Below are 19,486 nucleotides of genomic sequence, written 5' to 3'. Positions count from 1 at the left end.
ACTTTACCCAACTGATGAAGAAAACTAGCTCACCAAAGCTGACCACTTAATTACACGTGCCAGTCTGAAAAGTTTCTGCCAGACTTCTCTTGGTTTTGGGCAGCAGGAGGTAATTTGGGAAGGGGGCTCTTTCAGACACAGCTTGCACTGTAATTGGGGCACAACTTTGGTTTGAGGAGGAAGAGCTAGATCCTTTGGCTAGGCTAAGGGCCTGCGGCAGAAAGCACACGAGCTCTTTAAGAGCACCATTTCAGCGTGGGGAAGGAGAAGAGAGAAAGGGTAACAGGTGGGATTGAATCAGAATGAGATTGCGTTGAGTGGCCAGGGATGAATTTGAGTCTACCCTGGTTAATTACTACCACGAGGGAGGGTGGAGGCCGAAGATGGGCCCCTTTGGGGTAGGGAAACCAGACCTCTCCAGGTTAGTCGTTCGATTGCTTTCCAAGGGTGAGTGGAGAAGGCCTCCCCTCTCTCAGCCCAGGATGGGAGCGCTCTGGTTCTCCCCAACAGCTCTTTTCTTTCTCATCAGACAGAAAAGGGAGGGGGCTGGAGAGCAACAGGCAGCAAGCAGGACCCCTGGGGGCATCACAGGTACCATTGGAAGGTCCTCCCAGGCACTCTGGGGCTTGGGCCTTGCAGCAGGTGGGATAGAAGAGGTGCTCAGGCACAGTGGGGTTGTGTGCCCATCTGCACACCTTCAGTTTGCTTGCCAAAGCCAGAGAGGTTGGAATGAGGAACGGCCAGGTCCTGGGTCAGCATCACTTTCTGGTGGCATTAACAGGCCCTTCTGCAGCAGAGATAGCCAGGTCAGTGGCTGCCTGATTAGCATTATCGCTGATCTAGATCAGTGGATCCTGCGAAACCATTTGCACCAAAGCTCAGCTTATGATGCAAAGCAAGGCAGGCCCCAAGAAAATCACCATCCCGGCCACCCTGGATCAGTTTCAAAGCACAGGAGAAGGGCCACAGCCCAAACGCCCAAGGCTGCAGCTGGTGATTTGGGGCTTCCTTCTATTTTGGCTCAAGACTGATCTGGGGAACAAACTAAATCTAGCCTTCCCCTGAATATGCTGAACATGCTCAAGCCACCTCTTCTAACCACAGCAACTCTGGGTGGCCAAAAGCACATAAGAGCACATAAGAGCAATAAAACATAACATTTGCAAAACTATGTTTGACCCAAATGCATTTATTCATTCACAGAAACTTAATCGCATTGTATTCTGACATGAAACAATAATTCACCTCACTATAAAACAAAGTGTAAAAGACAATGAAGTGAGTTAATTCAATGTTAACTTTGGGATTGCACATTATACAATTAACATTATATACAGATTGGGATTAAAGTGTTGTTTTGTGCCAAGAAGGAACTGTCAAATTTGGGTTTCTTTTTGGAGGAATATTTTAACATACATTATGCAGATGGCTGTTTTCAACTTACATTTGTCAATGTTATTTTGAACTACGTTACGAAACTGGGACCTGATCACAGGGGTCTTTCTGAGGGGTTTATTTGTTGTACAGAATAGCCAAGAGAATTATACTGAGAGATTGGAAAAGTGCTCAGTAGCAAAGATTGTATTCAGGAAGTGTGATATCCATTTTTGAAAAGGCTGTTTTCCTCAATTTTGTTAATACTATTTCATAATTAATTTTTGAATATTACTTTTGGGTTTTTCCCCCCATGTTTTGTATGAGATGGGGGCTTTCTTGGTGGGTGTGGGGTGGGTAGGGCTGTGAGCATCTCTAGGCCATGGGAAGCCAAAGGGGCCCCGATGAGCTGGCCACCCAGGGCTCCGATAAGTCCCTCCCCTCTCCAGCCTCTGCCTGTTTCCAAATAAGGGCACAAGCTCCAGCGCCTCCAGCGTCTACTGGACCAGCCATGGGAGGGAGGGAGGGAGGGCCTGGCTCAGCTTCCCTTTGCAAGCATCTTCCCTCCCTCTCTCCCTCCCTTGGGAAAAGATCGCCCCCCCCTCCCCCTGCCCTGGCTTGGATTGAGGCAGGCAGTAGCTGGTACAGATTGACTTGAAGAGACAGTAATGGCAAGGGGGGGGGGCACATGGGGAACCATATGTGCACAAACATCTGTGGGGCCTGGGAGAAGTCCTTCTATAGCCAGATAATGCTAGGGGATCCAGAAGCTCCAGGGTGGACTGGATTGCGAGGGCTGCCACAGGCCCAGTTGCAGGCAGGTGGGCTAAACATGTGCCCCCCGCACTTGTTGGTGGACCACGCAGACATCCTTCACCCCCACTCCACTGGCAAGGAAGAAGCACAAAGTGCTGCTTGTCTCCTGAAGCAGCTTCTAACCTGGAAAAAAACCTCTGGGTCCCAGCTGGGGGGTGGGGGGGAGAAGGACTCATTGCCTCTGTCTGACTGAGGGAGTTGTCTGAAATGGGGAAAGGCTGGCGGGTCGGAATGGGACAACTTGCTGCAGGACAGTTTAACTATTCTATTTAATTATTTAAAATAAATAAAAAATGTTTTAATTTTTTGCAGTTCATGTTTCATTCTGTCCCTCCTTTTACATCCTTTCTTTAATGATTCTATCCCACCATTTCTTTGATATCAGTGTAACTCGTCCTGGAGTGAGTTGTCCCACAGTGAATTGGCCGTGGCAAGTTGGCCATGGCAAATTGTCATGGACCCAGCTAGCATCACAGCTGTGAGTCTCTAGTAAAGCCTGCTGCCTTCACCTTAACTCACTGGCTGTGTGTGTGTGTGTGTGTGTGCTGAGGGGTAGATTGGACAAGGAAGCCACTTCTGAGTTTTCATGGCCCTGGATAATCAGGCAGACTGTGCCAAACATTCCAAGCCGGAGAAAACCTACCCAAGAACATGCAAACCCAGACACAGCTTCTGGGTGATGGCCACAAAAGCCCAGAAAGCTTCACAGGGGGCAAACCCTCTCCTGGCCAGGTTCTCTCTCACAAGGGCCCCGGTCATCCTAAGGCCCCATCTCCCCCACCCCTCTCTGGCAGAGGCAACCGTTGAGCTTCTGGGGGGCAGAGCACTTTATCATGGGGAGGTGGCCCAGCAGAGCCCATCCTCCTCCATCAGAGAGAAAGGTTCAAAAGGGCCCAGGAGACCTTCCCAGCAGGGTGAAGGTGGCTGAAGCCATGGAGCCAGCCCATCCTCATGGAGTCAGGGAGGCGGCAGCAAGTTCTTCCACAGTTCAGCCCTCTCTGCAGCTCTCCAGCGTCACGGTCACTGTGGGACTTTGGGACCCTGGTCCACGTTCCTCTGGCTGCTGGGACTTGTCCGGCGGAGAACATGTTCTGTCCGGAGGCCTCTCAGCTTCTCCAGCAGCTCTCTGGTGAAGTGCTGGGGGGCGGGGGGAGAGGTTGAGTCCCACCATTCTTCTCCAGTAAGGTGGAGAAGAGGTCTGGCCCTGGGGGAACCCTGCCAGGAAAGGGTTCTCCCTCCAACAGGGACTCCCAGGATCAGTAGCAACCCGATCCCAGGAATTGCAAGGGAGCCTCCTCAGGGAGTCGTGGGGTGGGAAGAAGGCCGGGGAGCCCAAAGGGTGAAAGGGTGCCTTTCCTCAACTATTCCACAGCAGCTGGAAGTGGGGCATCTCTTTGGGAAAGCAAACCCCACCCTTGGCGGACATGCACATTCCACAGGACCCAGTGCTCAGAAAGGGGACACCCACCTCCGTGTTGTTGTGGCATGACTCCAAGGTGCCCTAGAAAAAAATTACAGTGAGGAACAGCCCCAAAGGATGGGTGGCCCAGCATTTACTCGTCTGGCCCTTTTAATGTGCAGCCTCTTTTCCAGGATTACTCTTGAACTAAACCAGGAAAATCTCTTCCCATGGCTCAGATTCCCCGCCCCCAGATCTAATTTACAGCCTTCTCTTTCACAGTGAACACAGATCCCCGGTTCCCTTTTCTTATTCTGTTCAGATCCTAATTTCCATTTATTAACAAAATGGCACAGCCTAGGCTAATGCCACAAATAGTGCAGGGAGAGATCAATCTATGCATCATTCTTGGTTCTCAGAAATTAGTACCAGCATGTTGTTAATGAGCATTAAGGCTCATTTGATCATTTGGTTCTGAAGAAGAGCTTCACTTCTTAGAGTAGCAAGTTCTTCAGAATTTGTGTGCAATGGTGCTCTGTCTGCATAAGAGCCCCCTGGTTCACTCTGCTGCTTCCTCTGCTGTAATGCTGCCACGGCTTTGTCCCTGCCAGGTTTATAAACTCAATTATGTTCACCTCCCTTCCATTCCTGCTGACAGGACCCAGTCAAGGGTGCCTTGAGGATTCCTGCCTCTGAGTCAGCAGACCTGGTCATGTGAAGGCAGCTTACCTGTAATTTCTTGGCCCTCTCCTCATCTGTGTCCATCTCCAGGAGATCATCGATATTGACTTCATCTGGCATCTCATCTTCCTGACACAAAATCAAAAAGGGTCAAGCTAGGGGGATCTTGGAACAAGAGTTAGGAACTGGAGCTCTGAGGTCTCAAAGCTTTTTGACAGTAGCCCAGGATCTTCAGTGAAGCATTTCATAGTTCGAAAACATCTAGAACAGGGCTGTCAAGCTGCCGACCCACAGGCCAGATGCATCACGTGCTGGCCACACCCACACCTGGTTTAGCAAAGGGGGGGGTTCCTATATGTCACGTGATGCCACCGTGACAACGTGCGTTTGACACCCCTGATCTAGAACAACAAAGCTTTCAAAGTTTTCAAAACCCACCTGTATCCCACTTTTTAAGCAAGATGAAGAGCATCCCACCCCCACAACATTCCAGAGACGTGGTTGCTGCTTTTCCTGGGGACAAAAGTATCCCTATGCCATTGCTCCTATACTGCCTACCATGCAGTAAGCAATTGATCCAGTTGGAAGAGCCTGGTTCCATCTGTACCCCTTAACAGAATAACAGCGTTGGAAAGGACCTTGGAGGTCTTCTAGTCTAACCTCCAGCTCAAACAGGAGACCCTACACCATTCCAGACAAATAGCTGTCCAGTCTCTTCTTAAAAGCCTCCAGTGCAAATCTTTTATCTGAAACTGCCCTGTAAATATGCAGAGGGGGGAGGGGATGATCACACACTGCTGCCCCTCATGCCAAGAAGCCTCTGGATCAGAGCATCAACCGAGCACCATGTTCCAGCCCAGGGCTTGCTTCCCCCAGAAGAGCCAGCCTGCCGGCTGAGCTGCTCCCCTCTCGGTCGGACTCCCAGGGGAGGCAGAAAAGCAACCCAGATGGTAACTCGCTCCTTTCATGGGAGGATTGGAGACGTCTCTTTTATAGCTAGGACAGGCTCCCCACCCCCACAAATCCTTTCTAGGCAAGAAAATGTTAGCAACTGGAGGCGGAGATACACATTCCTCCCTGGGAAGAGAGGAGAAGGAGGAGGATGACCCCTCTCTGCAAGCCCATCTGCCACTTTTTCTGGGAGCCTGGCAAGGTCCCTTCCAAGCCAAGCAAGGGGCCCTGGGGCCTGAAAGAACCTCGGAGCAGGGCAAATAACGGCCCTCTGGTAGCTGGGCATGCAGCTCCCATCATTCCAGCCTGAATTCAATAGGAGCCAACCTCCTGCTCAGTTTTGCCTGCTCCATGACCCAGACAGGGTCTTCCCATGCATTGAGTGAGTGGGACATTTCTGAATTGAACCTTGAGATTCCAGGAAAAACCAGGGCTCAAATATCTGGTTCTTGGAAAGACGGCTGAATGGGGTGACCAAGGGCAACAGGCCCTGCAGCCCAGAGTCCCTCGTCTTTCTGAGTGCAGCTTCTCCTCTTGGCAGTCGCCACAAGTCTCTCTCCTGGTTCAGTACCACCAGCAGCCTTCAGGCTCTTGAGCCTTTAAAAGCAAAACCAGCAGCAAGCAGCAACCACCCTGGTGGACCAAGGCCACCACTTATCAAAAGGCTGCAACTAAAGGGCCTCCTGGCACCCTTAAAGACAGATGTGCCTCCCAACAAGGCAGATGGCTCCCCAGTCCCTGGGGGAGCACTAGCAGCTGGGAGGGAGGGAGGGAGGGAGGGGCAGGGGTCCCAAGCAGCCTTAATGTTAACCCCATCGTGGCCTCCAAGAACCAGTTCAGAATTGGAAGGCAGCTGGCCTGGCTCTCTCCCACCAGGCCAGGAAGCTGAGTGAGACCGCAGCTGCCTTTGGCCACAGGAGTTGCTGTGTCTCAGGCGGGCTGGTCTGGACGAGGGCAGCAGCGGTCCCCCCAAAGGACGAGACTTCGAGTCCTCTCGCCCAACCTGGCATCCCCCTCACCCGTCCTCGGTACAAGTCCTCCAGCTGGCCGTCGATCCACTTTTCTGTGTCAAGGCGCCGCTGCAGTTCCCGTCGGTCATACTTAACCGTGACCCGCGCTTGGCGCCTCTGGATGCCCGGGCTGGCTGTCCTTTCCGCGCGGCTGCCTCCGGGAGAGAGACCGGTAGAGCGGGCCGGCGACGCACGCCCCAAGCGCCTCCCCACCCGATCCGCCGCCATCCTTCGTTCCGCCAGCTAGACGGGGCGTCCGCCGGCTTCCAGCGCCTTATAACAGCCGGGGCGGAGCTGTGTTGCTCCCAGACCCTCCCTCGGGGTGGAGGGCAGTCTTGCTCTGGGGGCAGAGGCGGGGCCCAACCGGCCTCCCGGCCGTTCTTGTGGACCTCCCTGAAAGATGGAGGCTTGAAGGCCCGCTCTGGCAGGCAGGAGCCGATCGGCGGCCTCGCGGGCCTCTCTTTTCCAGAGCTGGATCCCTGAGGCCTCGGCTCTAATCGCCTTCCAGCAATGTGCGGTCGCCTGACCACTTCCCCCTCCTCGCTCTTTTAGCATTTTCTGAAGTCACGCAGGTTACTAAGATTTGGGCCCGGCATTCCGCCAACTGTTAGCGCCCCCTCCCCTTCCCGGCCCCCTTTTAATGGGTGGTCGGCACGGCCCTTCTCTCCTAGCGCCGGCCTGCGAAGGGCTTGCCTTCCAATGTCCTCACCCGTCTCTGTCCCACCTCTGTGAAAAGTCGGGGTTTGCCCCTTCGAGTTGCTGCCGCCTGCTCTGCTCGGGTCATTTGGTTCGGACTCCGGTTGAGAAAGCTGCCGCAGCGTTCTGGAGCGGCTTCGTCGCCCCGCTGCCTCGGCCCCCTTCCTTCTAGCCCCCCACCTGGGCCGTTCTGTCCTTATGCAAGCACGTTCGTCGAAACGACACCCCGCCCTTCCCAAGAGGGGGTCTCCTTCAGGAAGCCTCCCTGCGACGGCCTCTCTGAACCCCCGCGCTTCCAACAGAGCGGCTTTCCGAGCGGGAAAGGGGGCCGCGGGACCCCCAACCTGCGCTTCGGCAAAAGGTAAGCTGGGATGCTGAAGCGGGAGTGGGAAAAGGGGCGAAGGGAAGGGATTCCGGCTTTTATTCCGGGGCCTGTGCCGATCCCAGCACGCTCTTCCCAAGTCGAGGCGGCGGCGGCGGCGAAACGGAAAGCGGATGAGGCTTCCACAGAAGCCATCCCGGAACCAGGCAACCGCGAGCGGGAGAAGGAACCAGGAGCAGCGGTGCGGACCGTAGCCCTGCCCCGACTGCACCTGCTACATCTTCCGCTTTCACCTTGCAGGTTTCTCCATCCGGGACTTTCCCACTTTGCAGCCGGTGGAGCGCCCCACCACCACGTGATTGTTACGCAGTCTATGCAAAATAGGTGGGCAGACAGGTGCGATAGCGATAGACGTCGGTCCCCGTGATTGGCGCCCGGAGAGCGGTGGGCGTGGTTCACCTGCGGTGTTCGGCGGCCATTGTGGCCCAGCGGGCAGCTTGGCCCGGGAGGACATTGCGATGACGCGGGAGAAAAGTCTGGCGCTGTTGATCACGTTGGCGGCTGCGCTGGCGGCCGCAGAGTCGCCGCCAGGTAAGAATTCGCGCCCGGTGCTGCTCCCCTGAGCCGGCCTTGAGGAAGAGGCGTTCCTCCCGTCCCTTTGTAGCTTCAAACACGGTGGCCAGGCTTGGTTGCGGATCGTTGGGCGGGTTCCTGCGCTGTGTGCGGGCCACTACCAACGCCCTGGTCTCTACAGCGCAGGCTGGCCTTGACATGCCCCACCCGAAAAGATCGGCCGGCTGCGGCTCGCTTTAGCCCCCCCGCCCCCACTGTCCCGGTTGTCGAGAGTCCTCTTCCACCCCCCCGCCCCCGCGTCTTTCCCAGCCACGTTTGGCTGCTGGGTCTGGGAGATGAGGGCCTCCTTTCTGCCCAGTTAGACGGGCACTAGCCGGGTAGCTCCCCCCGCCCCCCTCTGGATAGCTCCTGAAGCCCGCCTTCGCTCTGCTAGTGGGGTGGGCAGGTACGAAGATGGCAGCCTCTCGCCAGGCCTCTCTTGTGGCCATCAGGGCTTTATGCACCTGCTGGTTGTGTTGTCCTGGCTGAAACCCCAAGTGGGGGGGGGAGTCTTGTCTTCTGGCAGGGTTGGGGGCAGAAGAAAGCCTTTTCCTGGGCTACAGCCAGCTGAGAATGGTGTTGTCTGCCCTTCCCATGAACTCCCATGGATGAGAGGATGTTCAGTGAAATCTGATCAGGTGGGATGGGCCAACCAGCCCTGAACTGGTTCAGCCTGTTTGGGTGAGGTCTGCAACTTGTGCCTGAGTCACCTGCCTCCCTGCCATTGTCTGCAGGAGGAAGTTGGTGCCAACTGGACTTCCTGTAAGAAAACGTTCCTGCTGCCCCTGCCTAACAAAGGGGGGCAGTGGGTGCTTTCACCTGCCTTCTCTACAAGGGCCAAATGGCCACAGGGCAAATCCCAAACTTTGAGCAAACAGGAGGAGGGAGCAGGATCTTCTCTCTGCAGTCAAGAGCGGAGGGTCTTCCCTGCGTTGTCTCTTGGTGTGGGAGGTTATGGTGGGCCAATCTCTGGCTCCTTGCCAGCAGCATCCTGGGTGGGATCTTTGGGCCACAAATATTGCACGAGGGAGCAAAATGGGAAATTAAGGGCTTTCTTCTCTGAAGCTCACACTCTGCCCAATTATTTCTGGACAAAATCTCTGTTCATCTGAGAAATGGCTAGCTTAGCCCCCTGCAACATTTCATTCAAGTCAGTCATAAACTGGAGGCTCTTACAGCTATGACACGGTTATATGCCTGAAGCCTCAAACTCATTCCAAGTTAAGGAGGCGTTCAAATTAATCCACTGGGCCTTTTTCAATTTGAGTTCTGCTTTAAAACTAGTGGGGTTATGGACAGCAGTTTTGCATGCACATTACAGTGAAAAAGCCTAGAGAACTACAGTGCAATAAATCCCACACTAAGCAACATGTGTTGCTGAATGAGTTTCTCCTCTGCTCTCCAAAGACCTCCCCCTCACCCCGTATCCCTCCTTCTTTCCAGGTGCATAGGTTACCTTTCCCCACTTTTGCCCTTGGAAATTGCTCCTCCTGTAGATTCTATTTATTTCCGTATAATTATAAAAGCTAACTACGGAGTTCTGATCTCTTTTCCTTTTGTGGGTCACTGGGGGGATAGAAATCTGCCCAGACACTGTGTTTGCAAGGGTTGGGACTTAGACCTTGGAAACGGGGTGTCTGTAGGACATCAGCCAGAGGGAGATGGGCGGCAGTCGAGAAAGTTTCCTTTCTTTTTTAAATTCAAAGTTTTTTTTATTTTTATTTTTTACACATCTCTTCATGTGAGCAACGTGATTCCAGATTACAATATTTATACATAATCATCGACACTTTCAACTTTCTTAATATCATTTCAAATTATTATCCATTCGACTAATCTTTAGATAAATTTCCCTTTCATATTTCAACTCATTAATTCAATATCAAAATCATTTCATCCTCACATATCTTTTTAATTCTTTATCCCCTATTATTTCCATTTTCAGCTTACCACCTATTTATGTTACCTTATATATTGTTATCTATAACTTTCTCAAGACCAATTTAAAATTAGACAGTCAATGAAAGAATGAGTAAAAGTAAAATAAGATTAATACGTTTAGGATCCACATGGTATATCCCCCATCTACAATATATCTTATATCTATTCCAGAGATATTCATATAATCATTTCATGTTTTTTCTTTGTTTCTAAAATTTACCTATATAATTTTAATAACATTTCATTCCCCAGCTTTTGATTATAATATAATTCATTCATTATAAATATTTTACATTCCCACATAATCCCTTCTAGTTCATTATATTTTCTATTTTCTCATACCCTTTGTATAATCAATTATATTTTCTATTTCATGTATACCACAAAAAAATAAAATAAAAACAGAGTTAATTTCCCCCTTTACTTCCTTTTAACCAATTTCTACCTATAGCATTTATATAACCCTAATTCACACTTTTTAAACATAATTAATACCAGCTTTTCGCCCATCATTATATTCTCTGTTTTCCAAATATTTAAATAGTCATTAGCATACTTGTGTGTGTGCGGGGGTGTTTAGGTCTTTTCCCATGTAAGATTAAGAGTATTTTGGCAATGTTTTGGCGAGATCCCACTCGCCATCCTCAGGCTGGTGCTTTCGGCTTTGTGCCAGTGCAAGCAGTGTGTGTGTGTGTGTGTGTGTGTGTGTGTGTGTGTGTGTATGTATGGTATTCAGCTTTGTTTGGGTATTCTTCCACGTCATTATAGTTATGCTTTTAAAGCTGTAGCAACGTTTTGGCAGAATCTTATCTGCCATCATCAGGCTTCTGCATAGTGTTCATCTGTGAGTCAGACTTTCTCAGCCTCACAGATGAACACAATACAGAAGCCTGATGATGGCAGATGAGATTCTGCCAAAACGTTGCTACAACTTTAAAAGCACAACTATAATGACGTGGGAAAATACCTGAACAAAGCTGAATACCATACATACATACATACATACATACATACATACATAATGTGTGTGTGTATGTGTGTGTGTGTGTGTGATTAATAACAATAGAACCCTCTTAATATCACTCACTCCATTTTTCCTCTCCCCCTTGCTTTTCTCTTTTTTTGAAATTTCTTCTTGTACAGCTTCTTCTTTTGCTTACTCTTGGGAGCTTTTTCTCTTTTATTTATTATCTGTGTCGTCAATGTCTTAGTTTTAGTTCCTTTTCTGTCTTTTGGCAATGTCTCTGAATCTTCATGTCCATCTTGGCTGTTTTCCTCTTCCTTTGGCTCCTCTAGAATTCCTTTGTTCTGCTATAAATTGCATTACTTTTTCTGCCAGTGTGTCCAATAAATCCCTTCTTTCTTTTATCATTTCTTTCACTGTTTGCAGTTCCAACTCAAATTCTTTGCTTGCTTCTTCCATTTTTTAATCAATTATGTTATTCTTTATCTTATTAAAGTTAATTGTAATCCTTGCCAAGAGACATTTATATCTCTTTTTCTTACGGTCCTCCTATTTCCTTTGCACAGTCAACCCTCAGCAGTCCCAAGATATTGCCTTCCTTTGTCCTCTTACTGCAATCTCCCCCTTTTTCTTTTAAGCTTCTGGGCTTCCTGTTATGTAAGTCTTTTATTTCATGTCTTTTCTCATTCACACGTTTAACAGACCTGTAATTTTCCATAAAGTCATCTAGGAAAAAATGCCTTGTACCATTAGGTAGTGCTCTATATCACTTCCACTTTTCAAAGTTCTTTTTTCCCCCTTTTTTTCAATTTTATTAATGGTAATTTTCAAGCATTTCAACCATTAGCTTTTTTTAAAAAATACAATCAATTCCAAGCAAGTTCAGCATTTTATTCAATGCCTAATTAATGCCAGGTTCTGTATATTATTCCCGATTGCATCCTTAATTTCATTATAGCTCTTTTGTAGTAGTCCAGACTTTTATTTACTTTATATTGTCCTCTTGTTTTCTATTCGCCACCGTTGTACTCTCAAGCGAGGAGTCTTTCTTTCTGCTTTTCAGGGTTATTAAAACAAAAGGTTCAGCTTCTCTTGTCTGGATACATGCCACTCACCACTTCACTTCTCCAGCCCACACTTAGGTCCCAGTAGCTTCCTGTCTTCAGGGCAGCCATTAAAACAGACGCTTCTCCCTGTCTTCCAGGGGAGTATACCAAGCCAGGGAGGGGAGATGCGGCTCCCCTCAACCCAGCTGGTGGTCTCCCCCTCTTCCCCCACCCCTCCGAGGTGGGTCTGATGTTTCAGTCCCGTAGGGACCCCTCCAACAGGGTAAGCATGGATCGAAGCTGCGCACGATCACAGTCTCCATCCGTCCTTGATGGAAGTGCCACCATAACTCTGAGAAAGTTTCCTGAAGTGGTGCATTGCATTTCAGCCTGGCCTGCCTCAGCCTGCATTCTCTGAAAGCCCTCCATCCCCCAGCCACACAGTAGGAAATGTGACCATACCAGGTTGCTGGAAAATCTAAACGGCAGCTGTGGCACAGGTGGACCATCTTGTGGTGGTCAAAATCCTGTGGGATTTGCTTTTGCTGGTGGGCAAGGAAAGTGATCCAGAGAGGCAGCGTTCCTTTCCTTGGCCGGCTTCACCAGGGATGAAACCCAGAATCTTAGGCCTCTGTGGTCTTTCCACTCGTACTCTCCCCCCCCCAAACAACAGCTGTTTTTGGCAAAGTTGTTGTTTTCCACTCTCCTGGGACAAATGGTGACATGCATAGAGAAGGACCTTCCACTGGAAGAGATACTACAATCAGCTCTAGAATTAGGAAAATACTTTTAATCTTCAGTAACAGAATCAAAGTGTAGGGCAAGCATTCATCTGCTCTGAGGGAACAGTTCACAAATGCCAGCCCCGCCAATGCCTGCAAGTGGATATTTGCACAAAAGCCAAGGAATTTTCAGCTTTCTGAATGCTATCCCTCCCAGGAAAAGTACCACTGTAACTGCTCTATTAAGGCAAGTTGACTTGCACAGATGGGTATCCCAGACTTATCTCTGCAAGATCAGCCTTCTGAGGAAGAGGGGATGAAGGATCCCACTAGCATCCCATTCATAACTTGTGGTTCACAATCCTACTTGCCTTTCCAGACCAATCTGGGGGGAGTTGTCCTGGGCTCTTGGTGCCCAGAGTGGGTAGCAGCTAAGTGTGGCAGTGGGTCTAAATGCCATCAGAAAAATATTTGATACTTCTGATGGTGTTTCAGTTGAAGACGGACCAGAGACCACGATTGTGCACAGCTTTGATCTGTGCTTGCCCTGTTGGAGGAGTCCCCGAGGGACCGGAACCATCTGACCCACCTCGGAGGGGTGGGGGAAGAGGGGGAGACTGCCAGCTGGGTTGAGGGGAGCCTCATCTCCCCTCCCTGGCTTGGTACTTACTCCCCTAGAAGACAGGGAGAAGTGGCAGTTTAATGGCTGCCCTGAAGCTGCCGGGACTTAACTTTGTGCTGGAGAGTGGAAGTGGTGAGCGGCGTGTAACTAGATAAAAGACTTTGAATTAAAAAAAAAAACCTCAAAAAGAGGAAAGAACGAGTCCTTGCTTGGAAGAATGGTAGCAGCGAAACGAGAATAAGAGGAAAATATAAGGTAAAGGAAAAATCCAAAATAAAAGAATTATATGAAATCAGATATTAAATTTGATAATATACAGAATTGGACATTAATTAGGCACTGGATAAAATGCTAGACTTATTTGGAATGGATAAAAATTAACATTAATACTACGGAAAAGAGAATTAAAAATAAAACAAACTTTGGAAAAAACGTGATATGGAACACCACCTAATGGTTAAAGATTTTCCTCTTTTGTTTTTATGGAAAATTACTGGTTGCATAAATATTTGAAAAGAGAAGAAATAGAATAAAAGATTATTAATGCAACAAAACCCCAGAAGTGTGTTTGTTTGTTTTTTTAAAGAGGAGACTATAGTAAAATATAAAAGTATACAATATTTTGGGACTGCTGGAGGTTGACTGTGACAAGAAAACAGAAGAAAGAGAAAGTGAGAGAAACGGAAACTTTTGGTAAGGACCATAATAGAAAAAATTGATCTTTAATAAAGAAATGGAAGAAATAAGCAAAAAAATTAAGTCGGAGCTGCAAACTGAAAGAGGTATGTTAAAAGAAAGAATGAAATTGCTGGACACAATGATTAGTAAAGTAATGGCATTGCAGCTTGCAGAAGAACAAAGAAAGCTCAGAGATGGCGAGCCGGAAGAGGGAACCAACAGCCCAGATGACTATGGAGAACAAAGACCATTGCCAAAGGATATAAAAGGATTTAAAATAGAGACATTGACAACAGAGACAACAAATGAAAGAGATAAGGCTCCCAAGACTAAGAAGAAGAAGGAATTATATAAGAAGAAACCCCCAAAAAAGAGAACTGGAAAGGGTGGGGGAAAACATGGCTGACAGGCAGAGGAGAATAAAAATAATACTAGAAGAAGAAAAAGAAGAAAGACCAGGATATTTAGAAAAAGGAAAGCTGGCTAAAATTAAAAGAAATAATAAAGCTGAAAAATTTAGAGATAAGAGTTAGGGATTCTATAAGGGGGATACCACATGGGAATGTATATTGGCATTTAGTCTACAACTTGCTGGGAAATATTTTAGGTTTGTGTGTGTGTGTGTGTGTGTATAAGACCAATAAACACAGACCAAGACTCCCAACCAATCAGGATGAAAAAAAAAAACATTCTAACACAGCAGTAGGCTAGCACCAAATTTAAAACAGAAATGGCTGTGAAAGCCTGACTCGCAGACGAACACAATACACAAGCCTGATGATGGCAGATGAGATTCTGCCGAAACGTTGCTACAACTTTAAAAACACAACTATAATGACATGGGAAAATACCCAAACAAAGCTGAATACCATACATATAAATACCCATGAACTTAAACAAACACACACACACACACACATGAATATGAATTGTATATGAATTATGCTGTTATGAACCCTTTCTTTGGAGGATTAAAAACGGGAATGGAAATGAATTAAAATATATAAAGTGGAAAGGAAGAAAAAATGATTGTTAATGATTATAAGTAAAGTGAAGATAAAATGAGACATATTAAGAAGTTATTTTAGCGATTTACTGGGGGGAATACTTTAAAATATATACATTTTAAAATATACAGTTGATTATTTAATGGATATTAGAGGCATACATTGAGAGTATTTTATTATGATTAAAGTAGGGGAACAAAAACCATGTGGATCCTAAATATATTGGCTTTATTTTACTTTTACTCTTTTTTTAGATTATTTATTATATATCGGCTTAGAGAAAATTAAGGATAATAATGATGTGTAATATAAAATAAAATAGGTGATAAGCTGAAAATGGAAATAATAGGGGATAAAGAATTGAAAACCTATGTGTGGATGAAATGATATTGATATTGAATTAATGAAATGCAAATTTATTTAAAGATGAGTGAAATGGATAATGATATGAGATGATATAAGATTAATGGAAATGAAAGTATAACTATGTACCAGTGTTATAATCCAGAATTATGTTGCTCATGTGAAGAGATGTGTAAAATTAAAAAAATAAAACACTTTATTAAAAAAAAAATATTTGAGTGTGGAGTCCACTGGCCTCTTTGAAGCTGCTTCCTTCCACAAACCTCTCTCTGCTTTCAGGCCGATGCCACTCGCCCAAGACAGTGGGGCCTTGTCGGGCATCCTTCCATCGGTGGTGGTACAATGCCACAAGTCAGATGTGCCAGGAATTCATTTTTGGAGGTTGCAAAGGCAATGCCAACAACTTCGTCTCCAAACAGGACTGCTTCCAGACGTGTATCAGAGGTGAGCATCAATGAAGGAGAGTATTTATAGCTCAGGGTTAAAATGAGGGTCCTTGTTGCTCCCTGAGCTTGGTTGTTTCCCTGAAGACATTGCGTTACTCAGACTAAGTAACATCATCAGTGCTAGTCTAGCACTACCGTCAGACTAGCACTGATGTCATCTAGTTGGGTAATGAAACGTCTGCTAGAAAACAGCCCAGTCCAGAGAGCACAATACCACGGGTGAACATGCCACAGAGAGATGCCAGAAAGGGTGTTTATGAACCCAACGCCTGCTGCTGCCTTCCTCTTTTCCTACCGCTGGGACCCCCTGTCACTACGAGGGGCACAAGGCTCCTGCTGCCTTTCTCCCCTTCATGCTTTGTGGCTTTCACTACACCCAAATCCTCAGCCCCGAGAGAAAGCCGCTTGCGTTTCTCCTGCCTTCAGAGCAGCTAGAAGTGGGAGTTCCCAGGACCTGGCATCCACAGTTGGCTCCTGGCAAGGGGTGCGTGCTCTGGGTCACCATCAGGAATGCAGCACTTAATGCACTTAACCATCTCAACACAGAGCAGTAGACAAAGAAAGGCCGAGATCTCCCTCCCCAGGGGATTTTGTCCAAGGCTCCCCTGGGCATGAGGGAGTGGGCCAGGCCAGGCCCGGCCCTTCAGTGAATCTGCTCCAGACCGTTGCTCTGGGTTTCTGATGCCAGAATTCTCTTGACTTCCAGGAGGGGCTGCAGAGGCAACAGTGGTACCTAGCGGGCCAGCCACTGAAGGTAAGGGTCCTGGGCTCATGCACGAGGCTGGAAGAATTGGGAACTCGAGGAATTGCTCTCAGAGGTGGGCTGGAGGCTGGGGTCTCCGGAAACCTGTAGCCCCTCAACAATGCTGCCTTGGTGGCCAATTTCCCTGCAAGGGGCTGTTTTCTACAGCCTCCCAAGCCAGATATTTCTTGAGGTCTTCCGGCAGGTTAGGTCTTACCCTGTGTTTTGCACTGGCTGCCTTTTGGAGAGTGGGGCAGGTGAACCTCTAGGACCCCTGGTGTGCATATTAGGGGTGCCCAGGCCTGGGAAGGGGGGAGTGGCTTGGAACAGCCAGCTTTTGCCAAAGATGACCACTGGTTTTCAGCCTCTGGCCAATTGCTCTGCTTTTCTCCCAGTGGCTACACCAAGAGCTGGACATCTCCCAGAGGCCTATGAAAACAGGCCTGGCTTCAGAGGTAAGAGAGTTCCTTCCTTCCTTCCCCGGACTGTCTTTCCTCCAGGGGCCTCTCCGAACCATCTCTTTTCCCCTAGAATTCTGTGCTGCGCCCCGGGTGGTAGGTCCCTGCCGGGCCTCCTTCCTCCGTTGGTACTTCGACCTAGAGAGCCGGATGTGCAAGATGTTCATCTATGGGGGCTGTCGTGGCAACAAGAACAACTATCTCTTCGAAGAGCACTGCTGGAGCCAGTGCACAGGTGATGGAGGTAACCCCTGTCACCCTTCCCAGACAGCTGGCATGCCCTCCCACCCCACCTCCCAAGATCCAGCATGATTCGGAAAAGTCCTTGCTTCCCCTGCACAACCCCCAAAAGGGCAGCCGGGACTCCCAGTTGCTCCTCCCCACTTTTCTCTTTGTCTTCTCTCTGCTTCAGAGATAACTGAGGAGCCAGGAGATGCAGGCGCCCCCCCTCGCCTCCCCTCCGAACCCTTCAGCTTCTCCACCAGAGGTGCGTAGCTGGTCCTCAGCAGAAACGGGGGGAAGTGGGATCTCATGGGGTTTGTGGCCAGCTCAATCCAGGAGGGACCTGGGCTTCCTGGGGCCTCTTGGCAGGATTGTTCTTGGTACAGCTCCACAGCAAGGGCCCTCCTGACAAGGGCTCCCTAATTGTGCTGCTGCCACAGCTTCTCCAGGGGAGGAATCCATCCCGTCCTGCATGTGTTCCCTTCTGTCCATCACCCTCTGTTGGAAAGTTCCCATTCTGGATAAGGAGGCACCCAGAGGACCACTGCCTTGCCAACCAAGCAGGCAGCAGGGAAGCTCCCCCGCCTTCCTGAAGCAAAACCCCTTCCCCGCCTGAGGCTTTGTCTCTTCTTCTTCTTCCCCAGCTGTGGTCCTTGCCGTCCTTCTGGCCATCCTGGTGACTATCCTGCTGGGCTCGATGGGGGTTTTCTTTGTTAAGATCTGCCGGAAGAACCCGGAGTTGTCCGTGGGAGCCGTGTGGAGCACGATGGATGACAAAGAGTACCTGATGAGCAATGCCTACACCCTCTGAGCGAGGGAGCTGCCTCAGTGGGAGCCAAAGGAGCATGTAAATACCGCAGCAGGCGGCTGTGCCTTGCTGGGCTTTGATAGGGAAGCATCCCTTTTCCCTGGGAACGTCCCCCTTCTCTCCCCCGGCCTTGGTCACCCTTTCGGCTCAGCTGCTCCACAGGAGTCCAGAAGGAGCTGCGGGCACTGCCCTCCCCCCTTCAGACCCAGTGGCGACTCCTCCTCACTTGACCCACGGCCCCACCCTTACCTTCCCCCTGGGGAACGGGCTCTACGTAGCCATGTCCCACTGGGGTCCTCCCAATGCATTGGAAGACTACCTGGGAATGCCCAGCTGAAGCTGCCAGTGACTCCTCCGGTTGAGTCCCGCAGAGGCGGCTCTGGAGGGTGGGCCTGTGCCCTGCACACATTAATCCTGTTGGGGAAAGAAGGGGTGGCGAGGCTGTTGAAGCCACGTTTCTTCAGGATGAAAAACAAAAACAAAAACTTTTGGGGTGTTGATACCACTGTGCTTCTGTAGAATTCCTCTGGTGCACCCAAGACCTAAAGGTACTGTCTTCCCTCTCAAGCTGGGCCGGGCCATGCATTTCCCAGTGGGGTGAGAGAACAGGCTGCCGTGCAGGGGTTCTGCACAGCTTTCACCAGGGCCCTGCAAAACCTCATTTCCCTGGGGGACACCAGCAAGGAGTGAAGAGCCCCCAATCTGGGAGCCAGGAAGGGAGAAAAGCAAGGTGTAAGGACCCTAGCGGCCCGTATGTTGCTTTGTCTGGGCAGGGGGCCTTGGGCCCCCTTAGTTTATTCCTCACTATGCCTTAAGCTCAGCTCTTCTCCGGGACCTGTGGGGGCTGCCCAGTTTTTCTTGAGATTATCAGGCGCCGACAGCTGCAGCTGTTGAGGCTCTGCCATTGGCTGGCATGGACTATTTTCCCCCAAGCCTCCCAGACGAGGCCACCTTTGGCTCCCAGGCCCACTGCAAACCTTCATTTCTCTGAATTGCACCGTGGGCTGTGGCTGCCAGCACTTCCACCACATGGTTCCCTCCCTGCCGGGAAAGGCGCGGTTTTCAAAGAGTGGCCGCTGCGGAGGCATCTCACTGAGCAAGCTTCTACATAACCAGCTTTAAATGGGTTTTTATATATTTTTAAAAAAACAGATCAAAACTTGATTGTATGAAATCCTGAGGGACTCTTTTAATTGTTTTTAATAATGAATGAACTCTGAATAAAAGAATAACGGAACTTTTGTGCAATGAATGCTGTAGCCCTGGAGGGGAGCGGGTACTGGCCAAGGGGTGCAGCTCTGGCTGCAGCCCAGAAGGCATTGGAGAAGCTCCTGCCCAACTAGGACTGCCCCTTGCCCATTCAGCCCTGGTGACAAAGGTAGCTGCTACTCCTTGGAAACTTTCCTTGAAAGCCTCGGGGGCAAAGCAGGCTTCCCTGCTGCCAGGAACCTAACTGCTTCCCTTCCCCACTCTTTTCCAAGCATCTTCCCGTGTGCCTGGAGGTACAACCGTTTTGCTTCTGACCGCACGTCGCAGAGCAGGCCAACCCCCTGGGGGAGGGCAGGTGGAAGACAGACAATGGAGTACCCCTATCGAAATGACAGAG

The 19,486-nt window shown here is 49.3% G+C and overlaps 2 protein-coding genes across 4 annotated transcripts; one reads left to right on the top strand and one right to left on the bottom strand.

Annotated features, from left to right (window-relative positions):
- Positions 1-1,169: 1,169 nt before the first annotated feature.
- LOC113450265 (protein phosphatase 1 regulatory subunit 14A-like) lies at positions 1,170-7,534 on the bottom strand. Of its 2 annotated transcripts, XM_026721427.2 has the most exons (4): positions 6,241-7,534; positions 4,319-4,399; positions 3,659-3,691; positions 1,170-3,327 (listed from the first exon to the last, which is right to left on the bottom strand). In XM_026721427.2, exons 1-4 carry the CDS (start codon positions 6,457-6,459, stop codon positions 3,211-3,213), a joined length of 450 nt encoding a protein of 149 aa, XP_026577212.1. In that variant the 5' UTR covers positions 6,460-7,534; the 3' UTR covers positions 1,170-3,210. The 2 variants fall into 2 exon arrangements, with proteins under 2 accessions (XP_026577212.1, XP_087795525.1); XM_087939399.1 differs by lacking the exon at positions 3,659-3,691 and having other exon boundaries at positions 6,241-6,597.
- A 209-nt stretch (positions 7,535-7,743) lies between these two features.
- Positions 7,744-19,117, top strand: SPINT2 (serine peptidase inhibitor, Kunitz type 2). Of its 2 annotated transcripts, none has more exons than XM_026721426.2 (7): positions 7,744-7,840; positions 15,484-15,648; positions 16,357-16,404; positions 16,788-16,847; positions 16,924-17,085; positions 17,263-17,337; positions 17,717-19,117. In XM_026721426.2, exons 1-7 carry the CDS (start codon positions 7,768-7,770, stop codon positions 17,881-17,883), a joined length of 750 nt encoding a protein of 249 aa, XP_026577211.1. In that variant the 5' UTR covers positions 7,744-7,767; the 3' UTR covers positions 17,884-19,117. The 2 variants fall into 2 exon arrangements, with proteins under 2 accessions (XP_026577211.1, XP_026577210.1); XM_026721425.2 differs by having other exon boundaries at positions 16,924-17,094.
- Positions 19,118-19,486: the final 369 nt, after the last annotated feature.

The sequence above is a fragment of the Pseudonaja textilis genome, chromosome 10 (genome assembly GCF_049901715.1).
Source record: "Pseudonaja textilis isolate UNSWEBS1 chromosome 10, rPseTex1.2, whole genome shotgun sequence".
NCBI lineage: Eukaryota > Metazoa > Chordata > Lepidosauria > Squamata > Elapidae > Pseudonaja > Pseudonaja textilis.
The sequence above is the reverse complement of the archived record's forward strand: the minus strand, read 5'-3'. Positions and strand labels throughout refer to the sequence as shown.

Coding starts and splice junctions, on each gene's coding strand:
- LOC113450265 (XM_026721427.2), bottom strand. CDS start 6,459: ATGGCGGCGGATCGGGTGGGGAGGCGCTTGGGGCGTGCGTCGCCGGCC. Junction 4,400..6,240: donor AGGACTTGTACCGAGGACGG/GTGAGGGGGATG, acceptor ATTTTGTGTCAG/GAAGATGAGATGCCAGATGA. Junction 3,328..3,658: donor CATGCCACAACAACACGGAG/GTGGGTGTCCCC, acceptor CCCGCCCCCCAG/CACTTCACCAGAGAGCTGCT.
- SPINT2 (XM_026721425.2), top strand. CDS start 7,768: ATGACGCGGGAGAAAAGTCTGGCGCTGTTGATCACGTTGGCGGCTGCG. Junction 15,649..16,356: donor CTTCCAGACGTGTATCAGAG/GTGAGCATCAAT, acceptor CTTGACTTCCAG/GAGGGGCTGCAGAGGCAACA. Junction 17,095..17,262: donor CCAGTGCACAGGTGATGGAG/GTAACCCCTGTC, acceptor TCTCTGCTTCAG/AGATAACTGAGGAGCCAGGA.